The sequence below is a fragment of the Maylandia zebra genome, linkage group LG15, assembly GCF_041146795.1.
Source record: "Maylandia zebra isolate NMK-2024a linkage group LG15, Mzebra_GT3a, whole genome shotgun sequence".
NCBI classification, from domain to species: domain Eukaryota; kingdom Metazoa; phylum Chordata; class Actinopteri; order Cichliformes; family Cichlidae; genus Maylandia; species Maylandia zebra.
The window spans coordinates 23,584,487-23,601,975 of NC_135181.1; the positions used below are offsets into that span (position 1 = coordinate 23,584,487).

The 17,489-nt window shown below is 40.6% G+C and overlaps 1 protein-coding gene across 8 annotated transcripts in view; it reads right to left on the bottom strand.

The window, feature by feature from the left end:
• Nucleotides 1-17,489, bottom strand: part of myt1la (myelin transcription factor 1-like, a) — a 93,949-nt gene that overhangs the window by 19,833 nt on the left and 56,627 nt on the right. For 4 of the 8 annotated variants that reach the window (XM_012923912.3, XM_012923914.3, XM_012923909.3 and 1 more), the window contains exons 9-14: nt 17,109-17,243; nt 13,124-13,214; nt 6,241-6,351; nt 5,138-5,361; nt 3,360-3,643; nt 1,104-1,352 (exon numbers count right to left, since the gene is read on the bottom strand). In XM_012923912.3, coding sequence (XP_012779366.2) covers nt 1,104-1,352; nt 3,360-3,643; nt 5,138-5,361; nt 6,241-6,351; nt 13,124-13,214; nt 17,109-17,243 — 1,094 coding nt within the window. The remainder of the gene's footprint in view (nt 1-1,103; nt 1,353-3,359; nt 3,644-5,137; nt 5,362-6,240; nt 6,352-13,123; nt 13,215-17,108; nt 17,244-17,489) is intronic. The other 4 variants (XM_012923913.3, XM_012923916.3, XM_012923911.3 and 1 more) reach the window with 2 other exon arrangements.

The following is a 17,489-nucleotide window of genomic DNA, read 5'->3' on the forward strand; positions in this document are numbered from 1 at the left end:
TATCAGTGAATCGGGAGACCTCTTGTGAGGAAACAATAACAGAAAATAAACTCAACAGTGTCAGGACTTTTTAATCGCCCTATGATAAAAAGTCAGTATTTATAGGAAACTTTCAAATACCTACAAAAACACGGATGATCTGATATCCTCGTGTTGGTGTTGTTCCCAGACCATCATGAAAATGTTGTTCCAGGTTCAACATTGCAAGTGACCAATCACATTGTTGTGACGTTATTCCTTTGCGCGCCAAGCCATTCGTGCATTTATAAAATTCCAATGTTGCAAGGACAATATCAATTCTGCTTACTGTTTATTAAAGGGTTACGGTTAGGGTTAGGGTCAGGGTCCGTTGATCGGCGGACAGAGGCGGTTTCACGCAGCTTTAGTACAGTTTTTTGTTTTACGCCGGTTTTTCCCGAAGTCGCAAAAGTATGACGTCACAACATTCTGATTGGTCACTTGCAATGTTGATCCTGGAACATTTAGTATGATGATCTGGGAACAACACCAACACGAGGATATCAGATCAACCACAAAAACACACCTTCTACCAAGGCCCATGATCTATTTTAATGAAATATGTTTAGACGTGCTTTGTCAGTGCTCTTCTTTTCAACTAAGTTTCATGAAATTTCACTTGGCAGATTTTGAAAAACCTTGCAGGCAGACAAACAGCATCAAAAACACACATTCGAACAGCACTGCAAATAAAATTTTTTAAATTGAACGCATCCCAAAAAAAAAAATATAATAATAATAATTTCTGGAAACATCGTCATAACAGAAATGTATTCTAACTATGAACATTTAGGTGTTAATGTGCTTTTATATTATATTTATATTATATTGTGTTGTATTAAATATTGTATTTTATATTATAGTAGCTTTATAATATGTGCAAACTGTGATTTCTGAGGTTTTGTTCATAACATCCAAATGATAAGTTCTAGAAGTAAAAGTATCATGTCAGAGTTGTTTGTATGTATAATTAATGCATTCATTAACTATATAAGCTGTAATAACATCATGTTGTATTTAACCTCATTCCCATAATGCTCATTCTAAGCTCTGTAAGTGTTGCACAGTGTAGACCTTCCCGTTACCTCTTTGTGGTCTTGCTCGTCTCCCAAACGTTTGATCTTGTTGCAGTCGACGGGCAGGTCCCAGCAGTCGGTGTCGCTCAGCTGGTAGCAGCGGCTGCTGAGCAGAGCCTGCCGCTGGGGAGACATCGGCTGCAGCGGGGTTAACACCGTCCCGCTGCCCTCAGGGCCACCTGGCTGACCAGCCACATCCACCGCCCCGCTGTCATCCAGATCGCCAACTGGACTCTGAAGAGCAAAGGAATCTGAATACTGGTGAGGTATTCAGAGGGCTTATTTTTGTTATGTGATTATTGTTGCTTTTTTTCAAAAAAGCTTATTTTATCATTTCTAACAAGTTCTCAGGAGGTTACAGGCTAGTATACACACAGTCTCAGTCACAGAGGTTTTAAATGTTTTCAGTCTTCAGGTCATTCAAAAAGCTGCTGCCAAACCAGAAGACCTGTATAAACCCTTCTCCATACTAAACTCCTGCTCTGCTGGCATCCAGTTACATTTCCTAGACTTCCAGGTGATGCTTAAATGTGATGCTACTTTTCTACTACTTTTGATTTGTTTCTTTTTTGCACCTTTACTTTTACTATCACTGCAATCTAACTGTTATCTTACTATATGCTAGCCTAAATGATTTTATTCTATTTGTATCAACAGTAATGCCCATAATTATTCGTACTCCTGTGAAATCTTTTACATGAAAGCTCAGGGGTGAAATTTTACTTTATTCAGTTTATTGTAGTTGTGATAGAATGTTCCAGATGCATGTTGATTTTACACAATGGGCATAACAATAAAAATACTAATACTTATAATAATTTGTACATGCTGTCCAAAATGATTCATATTCTTCACCTGCCTCAATATTAGGATTATTGTTTCTTTACAGTGTAGGTATTTTAGGTATTTTCAGCAATGTTAGGCAAGAAATCCATGTCAATTTCTAGAAAAGTCCAGAAGCCGAGAAGCTGAGGGGAGCTGGTAAAAATGCTGCCAGTTCATGGTCAGCACTAGAATGTGCTATGAGTAAGAACTAAGTGAGGAGCTCTGGTCACATATTTTGATTGTTGTCAAGGATGCCATGGACTCCAAAGCCATATCCAAATGATTCCAGGTCCCTGTACCCACAGAGCATCATTAACAAGAACAAGATATTCCACACAGTCAAGAACCTGAAGAGACATCGTAGAAAGCCCAAAGTTACACGCCATCTGGGAAGAAGTGTGTTATGGGAGGCCAGCAGTAACCCACACATCACAACTAAGACTATTCTACAAAATCTGAGCAACACCAGAACACAGATTTCAAGAAGATACAGCAGCAAACACTATCCAAGGGGGCTTTTCATGGACAGTGACCACTCCTCCAACACAGGCACACACAAGCTCATCTAGTTTCTGTAGCTCTGACAGAGCTACAATTTTGGTTGCCAGTGTTATGGTCAGATGGGAACTCTTCAGCCACAGAGATGTGGCTTTTGTTTGGTGAAAGAAATGTGAAGCATTCACCCAGAAAACACAGTCTCACTGGTCAAACACTAAGGCGGGATGGACCCAGATGAACCTTTTAAAAGCTGAAGGAATCATTAAAATCATTCATCCAGCATTCTTGGGCAGCATGGACCATCTAACCAGATTACAGTCCAAAAACATATGGCCTAATTAGTAAAGGAACAATTTGCAGACAACAATCTAAATATTTTGGAGTGGCCAAGCCAGCGCACCGGCCTGAGCCCGGTTAGAATTTCTGGAGAGAACTAAAGACCAAGATCATGGCAAAGAAACCCTCAAACTTTGAGGACCTGGAGAAGTTCACCAAAATCATTGTGGAGACGTGTAGAAATATATTCAACTGCATAAAGTACTTGGAGGCTGCAGCTACAAATAAAGGCTACAGAGAAAGAGTATGAATAATTCTGGAGATGAGATTTTTTGGGAAATCAGTCAAATATAATCATACAAATAGTTAAAAATATCGAACATCGATTTGAATGTTCTTCTCATAGCCTTATGTCACCTTTTTTATAAAATGGTGAAAGAATAAATTTGATGTGTCAATAATATATCTTAAAACCCAAAAGTCCGACACGAGTATGAAGAATTTTAGGCAAAATTACATTTAGATATGTTTTCCTAATGCTCGTCTCTGAGTTGCGCTCTCTAGACAAAGCTGCCTTGTCTTATTTTTCCCCCACTCCTGCCATTGTTTAGGGATGTGATGTAATAAGGCAGGCATCCCATTTTTACTTGCAGCGCCTCAGATTACCTGTGTCAGCAGGTCCTGGGGTTTCCCTCCCAGAGCGTGCGGGAGCTCCCGGCACCGTGTCGACAAGTTAAGGATGGCCGTGGCCGCCATGTGGGCCGCCTCCATGTCGTGGGTGTAGTCAAAGCTACTCTTACTGCAGGTGCTGCTGGCGCTGCTTCCACCTCCACCGCCTCCCCCTCCTCCTCCACCTCCTCCTCCTCCACAGCTCAGGCTGCTGCTGCTGCTGGGAGCGTAGCTGCTGGTCGTACTGCTGGCCGGGCTGGACGTCTTACAGTAGCGCTTAGCTGCAGGGGTGCACACAAGTATGGCTGATTTGTTAGGCTGATGCTGGCTTTTGGCCAAGCTGTTCAGCAGATGGGTTTTTTGCACGGGGTTTAAAATTGCAGAGAGATCCTCTAGCTTTTAAGAATATGCAATAAAAAAGACAGACTGGTGAGGGGAAAGAGCGAGAGAAACAGATTGAAATTTAAGGCTTTCTAGGATTAAGTGGGGAAACAATGAATTGACCAGAACAAGAATCCACTCCAAACTAAAATTCAAACAAGCTCAGTGCCTGAGATTGTTGAAGTTGTTCAACTTTTTTGGTCACTTTGCCAAAATCAGAGCTCGTAAATCAAGATAACATATCTTAAGACTGTTCCTGCCTCAGAACTGAATTGAAAATGCTTTGGACTGGATGTCTACATCTGATTTTTATTTGGAACAAATTCTAAGAACTGCAGCATTTCCTTCTTTGTGAGTAACATTTGCTAAAAAAAAGAAAGAATACAATGCCCAGCTGTCCCAGAAAATAACTGACCTTTTTTTTAAAAAGTAACTACTTACAATATTTGTATCTTCAGTATGTAAAAATGGACCCACAGGAACAATAAGCAAAGTATTTAGAGGCCATTTTTGGTCTGTTTAAAGGATTTGCTGCCAGATAGAAAACATATATGAACACCAGCCTTATGCGCTAAGTAGGGAGACATAGAGTCATTCAACATAAGACAGAGAAACAGATGTTTGGGCAAAGCCAGAGAAAGACGCTGCGTGGTGGTGAATCCGGCCTCGGCAGGCCGGAACGATGCTGATGGAGGGAAGAATGGTGGAAAGGAGGGAGGCAGGGAGGGAGTCGTGACAGAGGGGAGCTCAGACACCTCGTCTAAAAATCTCCCTCCTGCCTGCTTCTCACTAATGGCTCCCAGCCAAAGAAACAGGGCTCGCCTCCATTATCTCTCCTGTTTCACAATCCCTCCATCTGTACCTCCTCCCTCCCTCCATCCCTCCATCCTCTGCTCAGAGGAGGCAGGCTCTTAGCTTGGCATTTCCATAACTCTGCTCCAGCCATGTGGAGAGGCCGAAAACATCAGTGTTTTTAGCTCTATAACAAAGAGAAGACAAGCAGCACAGAGCATGTGTCGTTGTGCACGTTATAATGCTTTTAACATCGGATACAAAATGTTCTCCTCAGAACAGGAAAATGAATAGTAATCCCTAAGAGTGGGATCATCTGGAAGGATTCTTTTTCCTTTCAAACAAACAAAAAAAGGAATCACAATAAGCCTGACCATGGTTTTTACGGTGATTTTGAATTTACCTATAATAAATTTTTTAGACACATGGATCCATCATTAACTCAAATAAATATCTCCAATATTCTTCAAAAGGTAAGAAGAATGTCAGACCCCGTACAAACAAAAGACGCAAATCACCAATCAAAATATACGATAAATTGTTGTCACATGATCTAAATGTGGGACCGATGATTTGCAATTGTGTATGTTCATTCTTCTCACCGTCGAACCCCTTCGGGGAGGTGTCTCGTCCGTGGTGGTGGGACTTGGTCGTCAGACCTCTCTTTCCGTAGCTGCCGTGTTGGGCATCATAGCCGCCATAGTCATAGCTGGTCTTGGAGTATTTCTCCAGCTCCTTCGCCAAGTTGGATCGTGGCGTGCTGGTGGGAACATTGTTTTTGTAGCCATACTCAGGAATCTCCAGCTGCTTCACAAAACACATTGGTCTGAAAGGCAGCCAGAGGGTAAATAAGGCTGGGATCGAACTTCACTGCACCATTTAGCATCCCTACTTCGGATTAAAAAGTGGGTTTTTTTTTATATTTGTTTTGTTTTTTCAAAGAACTAATAACAGTCTGTGTTATTTACCTTTACGCCAAAAAATTGGCTGCACCATTCAGCATCCCTAAAAAACTTCGAATGGTAATTAGTGGAAGAAGATGGTGAGTTTCTGTTTTGTGGAAGAATATTTAAGCCCAGCTTTTTATTTAGTTGCTAGCTGACATCCTTTCAGCTTTCAGTACATTCTGTTTAAAAAAGGCAACATATATTCCCAGATTGCCTTACAACTCAGAAATATACCAGGAAATTGTTAAACCATTTTGCATCATCAAATAGAAAACAATGAAGGTTTTCTTTGTTATGGAATATTTTGCAAGTCTCAAGCTTAAAGACACTATTAAGCTTGCCCCGATCATTTAAGGTGGTGCGAGATGCTCTCCATCAAAATAAGTGCAAACTTTTAGTAATAAAATTTTTTGTTTGTGTTTGCTAATTATTCACAGGATAGTTTTTGATTCCGGAATTCCCACCATATCTGAACTAGTCACACATGTGGTTGAATGTACAGTACTAGTGACCTGCACCTAGATATAATGAGGATTACTAGTTGTTCTGCATCCCCAGTTCCTTATGTTTGATATGATCTGGAGCTGTATGTGTGGGAATTTCATTGCACCATTCAACATCCCAGATATAAAAAACCCCAAAGAAAAAAAATGCTTCCATAACATACCATATTCAGAGTTCAGTGAGCAATTCGGCATCCCTTGCTAAGCTATCAGAATTCAAAATATGCTGCTTTACTGTACTGAAGTGGGCGGTACCTGAGGACACGGTCTGACGCCTGATTGGTCTTACTGCCGCTGTCAGTTGAGTGAGTCTTCTCGTGGACCTTCGCCATCTTCTCTGCAGCAGCGATGGGACAGCCGGACAGACTGAAGGATTAGGGAGGGGGAGACAGCACACGGCCTGGTTACACACTGTACCAACACACGCACACACACATGCAGCATCTGGCTCTCAATGAAGAGCGGTTCAGCTGTCAGTACCAGCAGTTCAAAATGAATTATGGATTTAAAAATGGCCTACTTTGTGTTGACTTTATGACTTGCTTTCCAGAAGACAAACTGGTTTATCAGTTGACTTTCTGTGTGACTTTTTTCTAAACAGGTATTGCTTAAATTTACAGACAGACATGTTTGTGACTCCTGCTTCTGTACATCAGCGGTCCCCAACCCCCGGGCCTCGGACCGGTACCGGTCCGTGAGTCGTTTGGTACCGGGCCGCGAGAGTTGAGGCTCAGGTGTGAAATGTATAGTTTTCAGGGTTTTTATCGGTTTTCAGAGTTATTTTGTTATCGTTTTTATCATTTACTCGGTTTTCCTTGGTCTTTTCACGTGTGTTATGAATAAATTTTCTTTTTTTCGGTACTGGTACTAGTTTTATTTTTGTTGTATTTATCCGCAACACCTTAAAGGCCGGTCCATGAAAATATTGTCGGGCATAAACCGGTCCATGCCGCAAAAAAGGTTGGGGACCGCTGCTGTACATCACTCAAACTGCAAAATTCTAGGCTGAAAATGAAGCCAGTGCAAAACTGGCATTCAGCTAATGTCCACCTGAGGCTGGCTCAAAAAGTTAGTCACTAGTCCACTCCCACATCAATGTACAACTTCAGCCATGAAAGCAGAATGTTTACAGCTTCATATAAGAACAGGCCTCTTGCCTGTGGTTGTGCTGTTGGTACCTTTTAAATAAGCTGTAGTTTGGAAATGGCAAGAAAATAAATTGTCCTGTTTTATTGGGCTGTTATTTAGCACTAGCTATGACCGGGTATCTTTGTCTATGCATTCTTTGATGTCCTCGCTCCAAAAACATCAACATAGTGATGCTCAAAACAATAATGTGAGGCTAGTAAAAGTGGAGACTAGAAACTAAGTGAGGGTATGTAAATGACCAGGTGACAGCATTCTTGTATCTCTTTATTGTCCTCCCATTTCACATATTTACAAAACTGACTAAACAACTAATCATCAAAGATGATTAGCTGACAGAACAGCAGCACAGATTTGGCATATTTTTCCTTCACACATCACCGGCAAAACCTCTAACCTTGAACCATTTTAATGGAGATAGACAGAATATCAAAAATACAGAAAAAACATTCATAAAAGTTATGAATTGATTTGCATGCAAAGCTCCAAACCGAGCGTAACTGATGATCTTTCTTTTATCAACCAATTCAGACTCCCTCACAGCCTTAATGACATGTTCCAAAACGGGCCTTTGTCTTTATTTCGTTGGTCACTCTATCTCATCCTCTTTAAAGTTTAAGATAAGATAAGATAACCTTTATTAGTCCCACACGTGGGAAATTTGTTTTGTTACAGTGTTTGTATCTGGATCTACTCCCATGACTCTTTATACAGCAACTGAATACTTGGTTGAATAAGTGACTAAATTAATAGTTCTTAGCAGATGCCTCTTTACTAACAACACACACACACACACGGAGTATTCTCCAGTTATTTGGGAGAGTTTGGTTATCTGTCCCACAAGACACTTCCACTTAACAAAACTGTCACTTCCCACCAACTCCCAGTGATAAGTGTTAAAAGGTAACACCTTCTCCGTTTTTAATCATTAAATTTGTTTTTCTTCTGTAACCAAGTGCAACCTCACAGGAAGCAGAAACACAAATCTAATAATCCTGCTCATCGGCCGCTGCAGTGATTGACTGATTGTGTGATAGATTAGATCACATTCATTAAGCAGCTGCTTTTGGTCTTCTGGGGAAAATAATTAAATGTCATCAACAATGATAAGTGAATTTCTTTAAAAACAAATTAAAATTGGAATAAACAGAAGAAAATTTTTGATGTCGGACGGAAAATTCCATCCTGTGTACTTCTGAGATGTACCAGTCATTAAAATGTGTGACTTGCTGACCCTCATGTGGCGCAAACAGGGGTAAAGGAGAAGCTGATTGGTTGGGGATGTGGCTTCTCCCTCCTGCCACTTTGGGCTTTTCCTAATTGCTTCATACCCACAGAGGCTATGAAACATCATTAGTACACACACACACACACACTCGTTTTAAAGCATGGCAGGGCTACTGTGTGAGTAGTGTGTGACAGATCAGCACGGCAGTGCCTGCTACTGCTGCTGCTATGAAGGCGTTTCCATGGTGACTGCCAGACATGAAAGCTGGTGGCTAACAGTAGCTAAGCTAGCTAGCTAGTGCTTTGTTTCCTTTCCCAGTGGAGCTGTGCTACATAACACACCCTGCAGCCATGTCTGAGTGTGTATGTGTGTGTGTGAGTGTATTCTGTCTGCCAGCACACATGTGCTGCTGTCTGTGAGCTCATTTGTAAGTGTCTGACTGTGTGTGTGTGTGTGTGTGTGTGTGTATGTGTGTGTGTGTGTGTGTGTGTGTGTGTGTGTCAGGCTGTGTGCGAATGAAACAGCGTGTCATCTAAAGCTCTACGTATGTGTGAGCAAATCACTTTACATAATTCAAAAGTATGTATCTGTGTGTGTGTGTGTGTGTGTGTGTGTGTGTGTGTGTGTGTGTGTGTGTGCGTGCGTGCATATATGTGCTGCCTGCACTTCATGCTCTGCTCTGCCTGTTAAACAGCTGAACTGCTGATGTGATGCAGGTTCTCCTTCTCCAGTCCCTTCTCCACAATTCCACCTAAACGGGAATACATTACAACATTTTGCATGCTGTTGAAAGAAAATGTGACTTTTTTTGTGCCAGAGTTGAGTTAAAACCAAAACTGATTTTGCAAACTGTTCTTGTTTAGAGGAAAACTCCCACAGTGGCAGGTAAAACACAGAAACACTATTTATGATTTCACATTCTACGATGATTTTGAGCACTTATTTATATTTCTGCAGTTTTAAGGACAAAGCAATACCCAACCAGAAGCATCCAGAAATGAGAACTGAAACCACCACGTCAAAAAGCTGCAGTTCCCCTAATGGCCACTTGAGGTTGCGCCCCAAAATTATTTCAATCCCCACAACCTCCCATGTTAAAATGTCAATGTTTACAGCCAGCTACAAATACTGGGTTTGTTCTTTCTAGCAGTTTTCTCCCTTTAAATCAACTCTACAAAGTTCGAATCTTTTAATGTTTTTTTACACTTAAAGTTTTGTCTTATTCTGGTTGTTTCTGCTCTGAGCGACAGGTAAGGACTCGCTCAACTGGACCTCATGATGATGGTTGTGCTATTAGTGCTTTCTGAAGCATTTATAACACATGACAAACAATATAACCCACTAACAATTAAATAATAAGAAACACTTCAAAAAGTTTGTGAGAGACTTTCTTTAATTTTAATAGTCTGCAACTGAAGATATCTGTGTGCACCTGATCAAGTCTGGAGTAATACTGAAAACTCCTGGTCAACAATATCATCATCATCATCATCATCATCATAACAGTAACCAAATGTAATCAAATGTAAATTCTGCTTTACTACAGTGGGGCAAAAAAGTATTTAGTCAGCCACCGATTGTGCAAGTTCCCCCACTTAAAATGAAGACAGAGGTCAGTAATTTGCACCAGAGGTACACTTCAACTGTGAGAGACAGAATGTGAAAAAAAAATCCATGAATCCACATGGTAGGATTTGTAAAGAATTTATTCGTAAATTAGGGTGGAAAATAAGTATTTGGTCACCTCAAACAAGGAAAATCTCTGGCTCTCACAGACCTGTAACGTCTTCTGTAAGAAGCTTTTCTGTCCCCCACTCGTTACCTGTATGAATGGCACCTGTTTGAACTCATCATCTGTATAAAAGACACCTGTCCACAGCCTCAAACAGTCAGACTCCAAACTCCGCCATGGCCAAGACCAAAGAGCTTTCGAAGGACACCAGGAAAAGTATTGTAGACCTGCACCAGACTGGGAAGAGTGAATCTACAATAGGCAAGCAGCTTGGTGTGAAAAAATCAACTGTGGGAGCAATCATCAGAAAATGGAAGACATACAAGACCACTGATAATCTCCCTCAATCTGGGGCTCCACGCAAGATCTCATCCCGTGGGGTCAAAATGATCATGAGAACGGTGACCAAAGATCCCAGAACCACACGGGGGGACCTGGTGAATGACCTGCAGAGAGCTGGGACCAAAGTAACAAAGGTCACCATCAGTAACACACTACAACGGCAGGGAATCAAATCCCGCAGTGCCAGACGTGTTCCGCTGCTGAAGCCAGTGCATGTCCAGGCCCGTCTGAAGTTTGCCAGAGAGCACATGGATGATACAGCAGAGGATTGGGAGAATGTCATGTGGTCAGATGAAACCAAAGTAGAACTTTTTGGTATAAACTCAACTCGTCGTGTTTGGAGGAAGAAGAATACTGAGTTGCATCCCAAGAACACCATACCTACTGTGAAGCATGGGGGTGGAAACATCATGCTATGGGGCTGTTTTTCTGTCAAGGGGACAGGACGACTGATCCGTGTTAAGGACAGAATGAATGGGGCCATGTATCGTGAGATTTTGAGCCAAAACCTCCTTCCATCAGTGAGAACTTTGAAGATGAAACGAGGCTGGGTCTTCCAACATGACAATGATCCAAAACACACCGCCCGGGCAACAAAGGAGTGGCTCCGTAAGAAGCATTTGAAAGTCCTGGAGTGGCCTAGCCAGTCTCCAGACCTCAACCCCATAGAAAATCTGTGGCGGGAGTTGGAAGTCCGTGTTGCTCGGCGACAGCCCCAAAACATCACTGCTCTCGAGAAGATCTGCATGGAGGAATGGGCCAAAATACCAGCTACTGTGTGTGCAAACCTGGTAAAGACCTATAGTAAACGTTTGACCTCTGTTATTGCCAACAAAGGTTATGTTACAAAGTATTGAGTTGTATTTTTGTTATTGACCAAATACTTATTTTCCACCCTGATTTACGAATAAATTCTTTACAAATCCTACCATGTGGATTCATGGATTTTTTTTTTCACATTCTGTCTCTCACAGTTGAAGTGTACCTCTGGTGCAAATTACTGACCTCTGTCATCATTTTAGGTGGGGGAACTTGCACAATCGGTGGCTGACTAAATACTTTTTTGCCCCACTGTAAATTTCCTGCATTATATTAAAATAAATAAAAAAATATTAAATTCTATATTCAGGTTTCTAAAATGGGCGAAAAAACCCTAAGCCAGGAATTTGTTATACTTATAAATACAATTTATTATAGCCCTTTGCTTTCTGACTGTAGCATCAAGACCAAGAATGTGCTCATTTCGTTATTTTGATTTGTAATTCATTCATTTTTATGTGTTTCATTTACTTATTTCTACATTTTGGGCATACATGTTGCAAACAGAGTTAATAATCCGTTTAGGAGGTGTAATTCTGGACTGTACTGTACTAAAGTACTTATGTACTTTCTTCCATTCTTTATAAATAAAGTTGTTAATATTAAAGTCTAGAAGAAGAATTATAAGGACTCTGAGGACCAAGCTAGCAAATAACAAAGTCTCAGTTCAATTTTATTTATATAGCACCAAACAGTCAACAACAGCAATCCAACAGCTTGAAAGAGTCAGTAAAGCCCCAGATTAGCACTTTATAAACAAGTGGGTGATGTCACAGGAGCTCTGTCCTTCTTTTATATACAGTCTACAAGTGAAATTGAGCAGCAGTTTTTAATGCTGGACTTTTAACACATTTTTATTTTTCAAAACCTGAAATACTTATTTATAACTTGAGTTTCACTTGCACTCAGGCATTTAGGACTTTGATACTTCCATCCATCTGTTAGCTACATCTTCTTACCCTGTAGTGTGTTGTGTGGGTGGTGGAGCCAAACTCAGCTTATACTAGGAGAGGGGTGGGGTGACCCAGTCAATCAGAGAGCTATTTTTAATAACCACACAGACAACCAATCAGACTCACATTCACGCCTAGGGGTGATTTAGAGTTACCAGTCATCATAACTTCCAAGTTTTTGGACTATGTGAACCACACAGAGGGAACACTGAAGTTTACTTACATAGATTATGTTATCTATACTTTTTTCCTTCATACTGAGAAGTAAAGTTGCACATACTTGTGTTTTTATTCATTTACATACTTACTTTTTATAAGCAACGAACACTTCTGCAGAGGCAATTTAGTGTTGTGACTATTATTTAACTTATGCTGTGGTTAGACTTTGATTCTTAGTTTCCAGTATTTCTGTTAGGGTTTAGCTAACAGCAGGGGTCCATGACCAAACCCCCTGTAGCGATTAATGATGCCCAGTCTGTGGACTTGTTCAGAAATGCTGGTCAAATGCTGATAAAACCAATGTTTCTATAAGTGTGTGGTGTATGGGGCACAGAAATGTAATGTAAAAATTTATGTTTTTAACTTTCCACAGAATTAAGGCCATTCATATCATACCATTAACTATAAGTTACCAGTTCCTACTTAAATCCCTGTTTCTTCGTAAATGCTTCTTACATATTGCACACTAACAAATGATAATAATAAACAAAAATAAAAATGAGTAATACTTCATGTTATGAGTTTGCAGAATCCTTTCAGCCAAAGCAAACATATCAGAGTTTATGGAGTACAGGACCTAAGCATCAGCAAGTAGTTTGACTGGAGATGTGCTCCTGAAACCACACACACACTGACGATATCTGTACGATGGAGGTGTGGATCAGCTGATAGCGGCCCGGCGAAAGGCCACTCACTCACCTGCGATGCGAGTTCCTGTTGCTATTGACATGACCCCGTCCAGAGCAGCCAGGAGTAGGGCACTTTAAAACATTTTCATACATGGCAAGGACTTTGACAGAGAGGAAAAGGTGAGAAAGACAGCCAGGGTTAGGAGCAGACAGGAGAGTTAACGGGTGTTCAGCTCGACGGTTAGGCATGCACAGATTACAGCTGCACGACTGATGTGACAGTGGGCAAGAATTTCACAAAACGGGCATGAACGCTAAGACAAAGTGCGTCAACAGCAGGAAGTCGCCAGTTCTCCTCTTTGTTTCCCTTGTAGCCACCTCAGATTCAGCTGTGCTTCATGTTTTGCATCGGTTTAAGAAACATGCCTCCTCATGGGGCTTATTTTGTCACAAAAATCATTAAAGATTAAGGTAAATGTGCTGTGTTTTTTGCCTTTTTCCCCACGAACTTTCCTCTAAACTGCTCTCCGTTTGTAGTTATGATTGCCCCAAGTATTCCCTTCCTACTGAGGAAACACAGCTCTCATTTGCCTTTTGATCACTGCGGTCATGTCATGAAATTTCATGAGATGAGACTGTACTGGATGCAGTAGTTCGTCATGCACTGTTAAGGATGGCTGATGACTCCGCAGGAGGAAGAGGAATGTGTCTGGTAATAAATGAAGGTTTAAAATTCTGTTTCAGATCGTTTCTTTCAAATATGTATAATCTTCATATACAGTTTAAGTTTCTAGATATTGAAAAGCCCAGCAAGCTTTTACCTGTATGTCTGAATATCTTTCTGTATTGTCCATGCAGGTATTTCTTTTTGTCATTTTTACCTTGTTGCATACAGAAGATAAGCTATATGTAAAAAAGGATGTGAAGTCTCATTTGGAAGGCTGAATGTTTTTGCTGCCAATACATTTTTCTTTTTGTTTTATATACCAGACTGACTTACAACTCGAAAAATAGGCAGGATGATAAAGCGGGGCATGGTTTACAGAAGGGCTCACTTGTGATTGACAGATCAAATACGGTCCTCTCCCACCATGCCTGGTCTCAAAACAACACGATGCTAAAAGCCAAAATGTTCAGCGCAAGACTTCTGAACAGGCCTCGTTCACAGAGGACAAGAGACTGCTTGGCAACCACCTGGCAACCACCGTTCGCTAGGGACAAATGAGTATTCTGATTGGCTCAGTCGCTGTCAGTGGTTCCTGCTAGTCACTGTGAAATTGACTGCTGAGACCCAGTCATGCAGGCCTCGAAAATGTGTATTCCCCTATGACGAGTGGCTGGTCAAGATAGCTGGATGTTGCTGGGTGAATATTATTATTATATATTATTCATTTTTCTTTCCTTAGAGGTATATAGTGCCATACTGAAAACCTCCTTCTGATTGCTAATTTATCTGCAAGCCTTCCCCAACTAATCGCTAAATGTTGGGAAATTGTAAAAAACAAAACAAAAAAAAAAAAACCAAACAAACTGTGATTAAAACTGGAAACAGAGAAAATTCACCTTCAGAGTAAAAGTTGCACATTGTGAAATGTGTTGATTTCAGCAGTAAGACATGAAATGGTCTTTGTCTCCAGTTTGCATCACACATTTTTGAGTTTCAGTTTCAGTTTTGAGTGTTTGCAGACTTGCCATCTTTCATTCAAACTGTGGGTGAATGTGGTACTCTGCAAATAGCCAAAGCAAGAAGGTTTTTGGTGCAGCACCTTCTTTGCATCCTTTTCACTTTGCTACAGCCAGCAAACTCCAGCATCCACTTCCCAAAAAGCTTTGGGAATATCTTTTTTTTCCTCCTAGTGACCGTTAGGTACTAGAGGGTCACTGACCGGTCTCTGGGCATGCATGACTGACGACTAACAAACTGCTGATGTCTTATCGATCTTTTGTACAGTCTATGTGTTCAATTGTTCCACCAGGGTGAATGAAGCCTCATCTAAACTAATGTAATGTTTTACCTGTGAGTTCAGTGAGCATGCTTCAAGCAGGCTTAGATGGTTGGAAGTAATTTCATGTAGGTCTTTTTTTGAGGTTTTTTAGTCAGCAGGTTGATCAAACTGATTCTTCATGCTGTTCACGTTACAACAGCGACACAGAAATCAAAACAAGACTTCAGGCAGACGCGATGAGGAGAATGAAAAGAAAGTAAAGCAGTTCACAAAATTGAACCAAAAAAAGAAAAATAATACTATTTCTGGTGCCACAGTAAACATGAGTATGAACAGAAGCAGCTTTGTGTCCACAACAGCACTACAGTATGTTTGCTTTAGATAATTAAGATACTTTAGTAGAGACTTCCTAACAGACAGAAGTGAAATTACATTAATATATATATATATATATATATATATATATATATATATATATAGATAGATAGATAGATAGATAGATAGATAGATAGATAGATAGATAGATAGATAGATAGATAGATAGATAGATAGATAGATAGATAGATAGATAGATAGATAGATAAACATTTAAAGCGCAGTTGGTTTTGAAACTCAAAACCCTTGATAAAGTTTGGCAGCAATCAAGGTCTACCTTCTCAGTTGATCAAACATGTGTTAAACAAGCTCATTCGCGCATGATGATTAGACAAGACGTTCACAAGTTCTTGTGATCATAACAAAGTTAAAACCAGATTATCTAGCACGTCCAACACGACAGAACACAAATGCAGACTCATGCAGGACAGATGCATGATGGTGAACAGCCAACACTGCCAGCACTGTCCGACTTTAACTGTGATACAATCCATCTAACAAGTCATTTGAAGTCAGCATTTATTCCTTAAATCTCCTCAAATTGGAAGTACAACTAAACAAAAACAGTTCTGACCAGTAAATTATTTCCATTTGGTCCCAAAGACAAATTTTGGGGGTAGATGTCTGATGTGAAATGTTTTTTGTGCTCTCAGTCTTATATAACTCTCAGAGGCAGAAATGATCTGACTGCATGAGTAAAACCTCAAAGTGCGCAGCTAAATAAACACGATTCAGCTCACTCGTTAATGTAACACAACAGAAAAAAGAGGTTTGTGACACTGAAGTGCAGCTCCCTTTATCGCCAACTTTGTAGTCATTTCAAGCATCAAACAAACTAGAACTCATTATCCATGTTGTATTACAAATATGTGGCAGTGAATAGCAGACGCAAGTTATTATGGGATAACCGTTGGTCACTGTTGACGCCTCAGTGGTTCATTTTAGACTAGAAAAATATTGTAACTACATCTTAACACAGAAGGATGACAAATTACAGATTTATGTAGTGCTTACATGTGGTTATTTATACATTTATACACATTAATTTAGAAATACTACAGAATATTTATTCATTAATAACTGTGTTTATTATTCTGGAGAACCCTTTTCTGCAGATAGCTCGTGTTTAGTGAATCTTATTGTCTACGGTTACCGGAGTTGCTGACCTCTCCTGTCATCATGTGTGTAGTTCATCCTCTTATGAGCCAAAGTGTGACTAATATCATCAGATTAATTACTTGGGACTCCATTGTATGTTAAGACACCTCTCTGGAAAATGGTGAGATGTCTTTGTGAAGTTGAAAAGAAGTCCAACTGCCTTAAAGTCCAGGTTTAAGACCACTGTGGCCTGGATGATGAGCATCTACACAGACATTTGAGGTTATGACGATATTTCAGTGCTTCTGATGTAGCCAAGAATGTTTTGATCAGATTTCAGGATTTTAAGGAAAACCTTCTTTTTATAGAGCAGAGCATTAAAAACGTACTGCATAAAAGTACCTTTTATTATTCAGGCCACGGTTTGGAGATTCAGCAAACGTGTCCTTGTCATCTGATGTTTTACTCAACCAATAAGGTGATTCCTGCCTCCAGAGCGCTTTGAGAAATGTCTGCACATATAAAACTGCCACCCCCACCAAAAGACTGAAATACCGCTCTGGGTGAAATGACTTGTCAGAGTGCTACTGAGTTTGTGTTGTCAATGCAGCACAACATGCAAACAGAGGGACCTACTCTCAGGTGGGACACGATCTTTGTGGGGACACCCAGAAAGGCTGCGGTGATGCGGGTACAGCCCCGTCACATGACCGGTTCCGTCACAGCCTGGAGTCGGACACTTGCTCTCCTTCTTCTCTCCCCTGGAAGAGTCTGTGAAGACAAGGGGCAGCGAAAATTAGACGGAGGTGGAGTTGAGTCAACAGGTAATCGGCGTCCAAGTGTCGGAGCAGTTTTTGGCCATGAAAGGACTGAACACGGACCGTATATGGCTCATGGATTTGGCCAGTAGCCTGGTTCTTAAAAACCACCCACAACTCAGATTTGTTTAGCAAGGCAAACACTGTAGGTGTGATATTGGATCCACTGATGGCTGCTTCATTTGGTTCAAGAAACAAT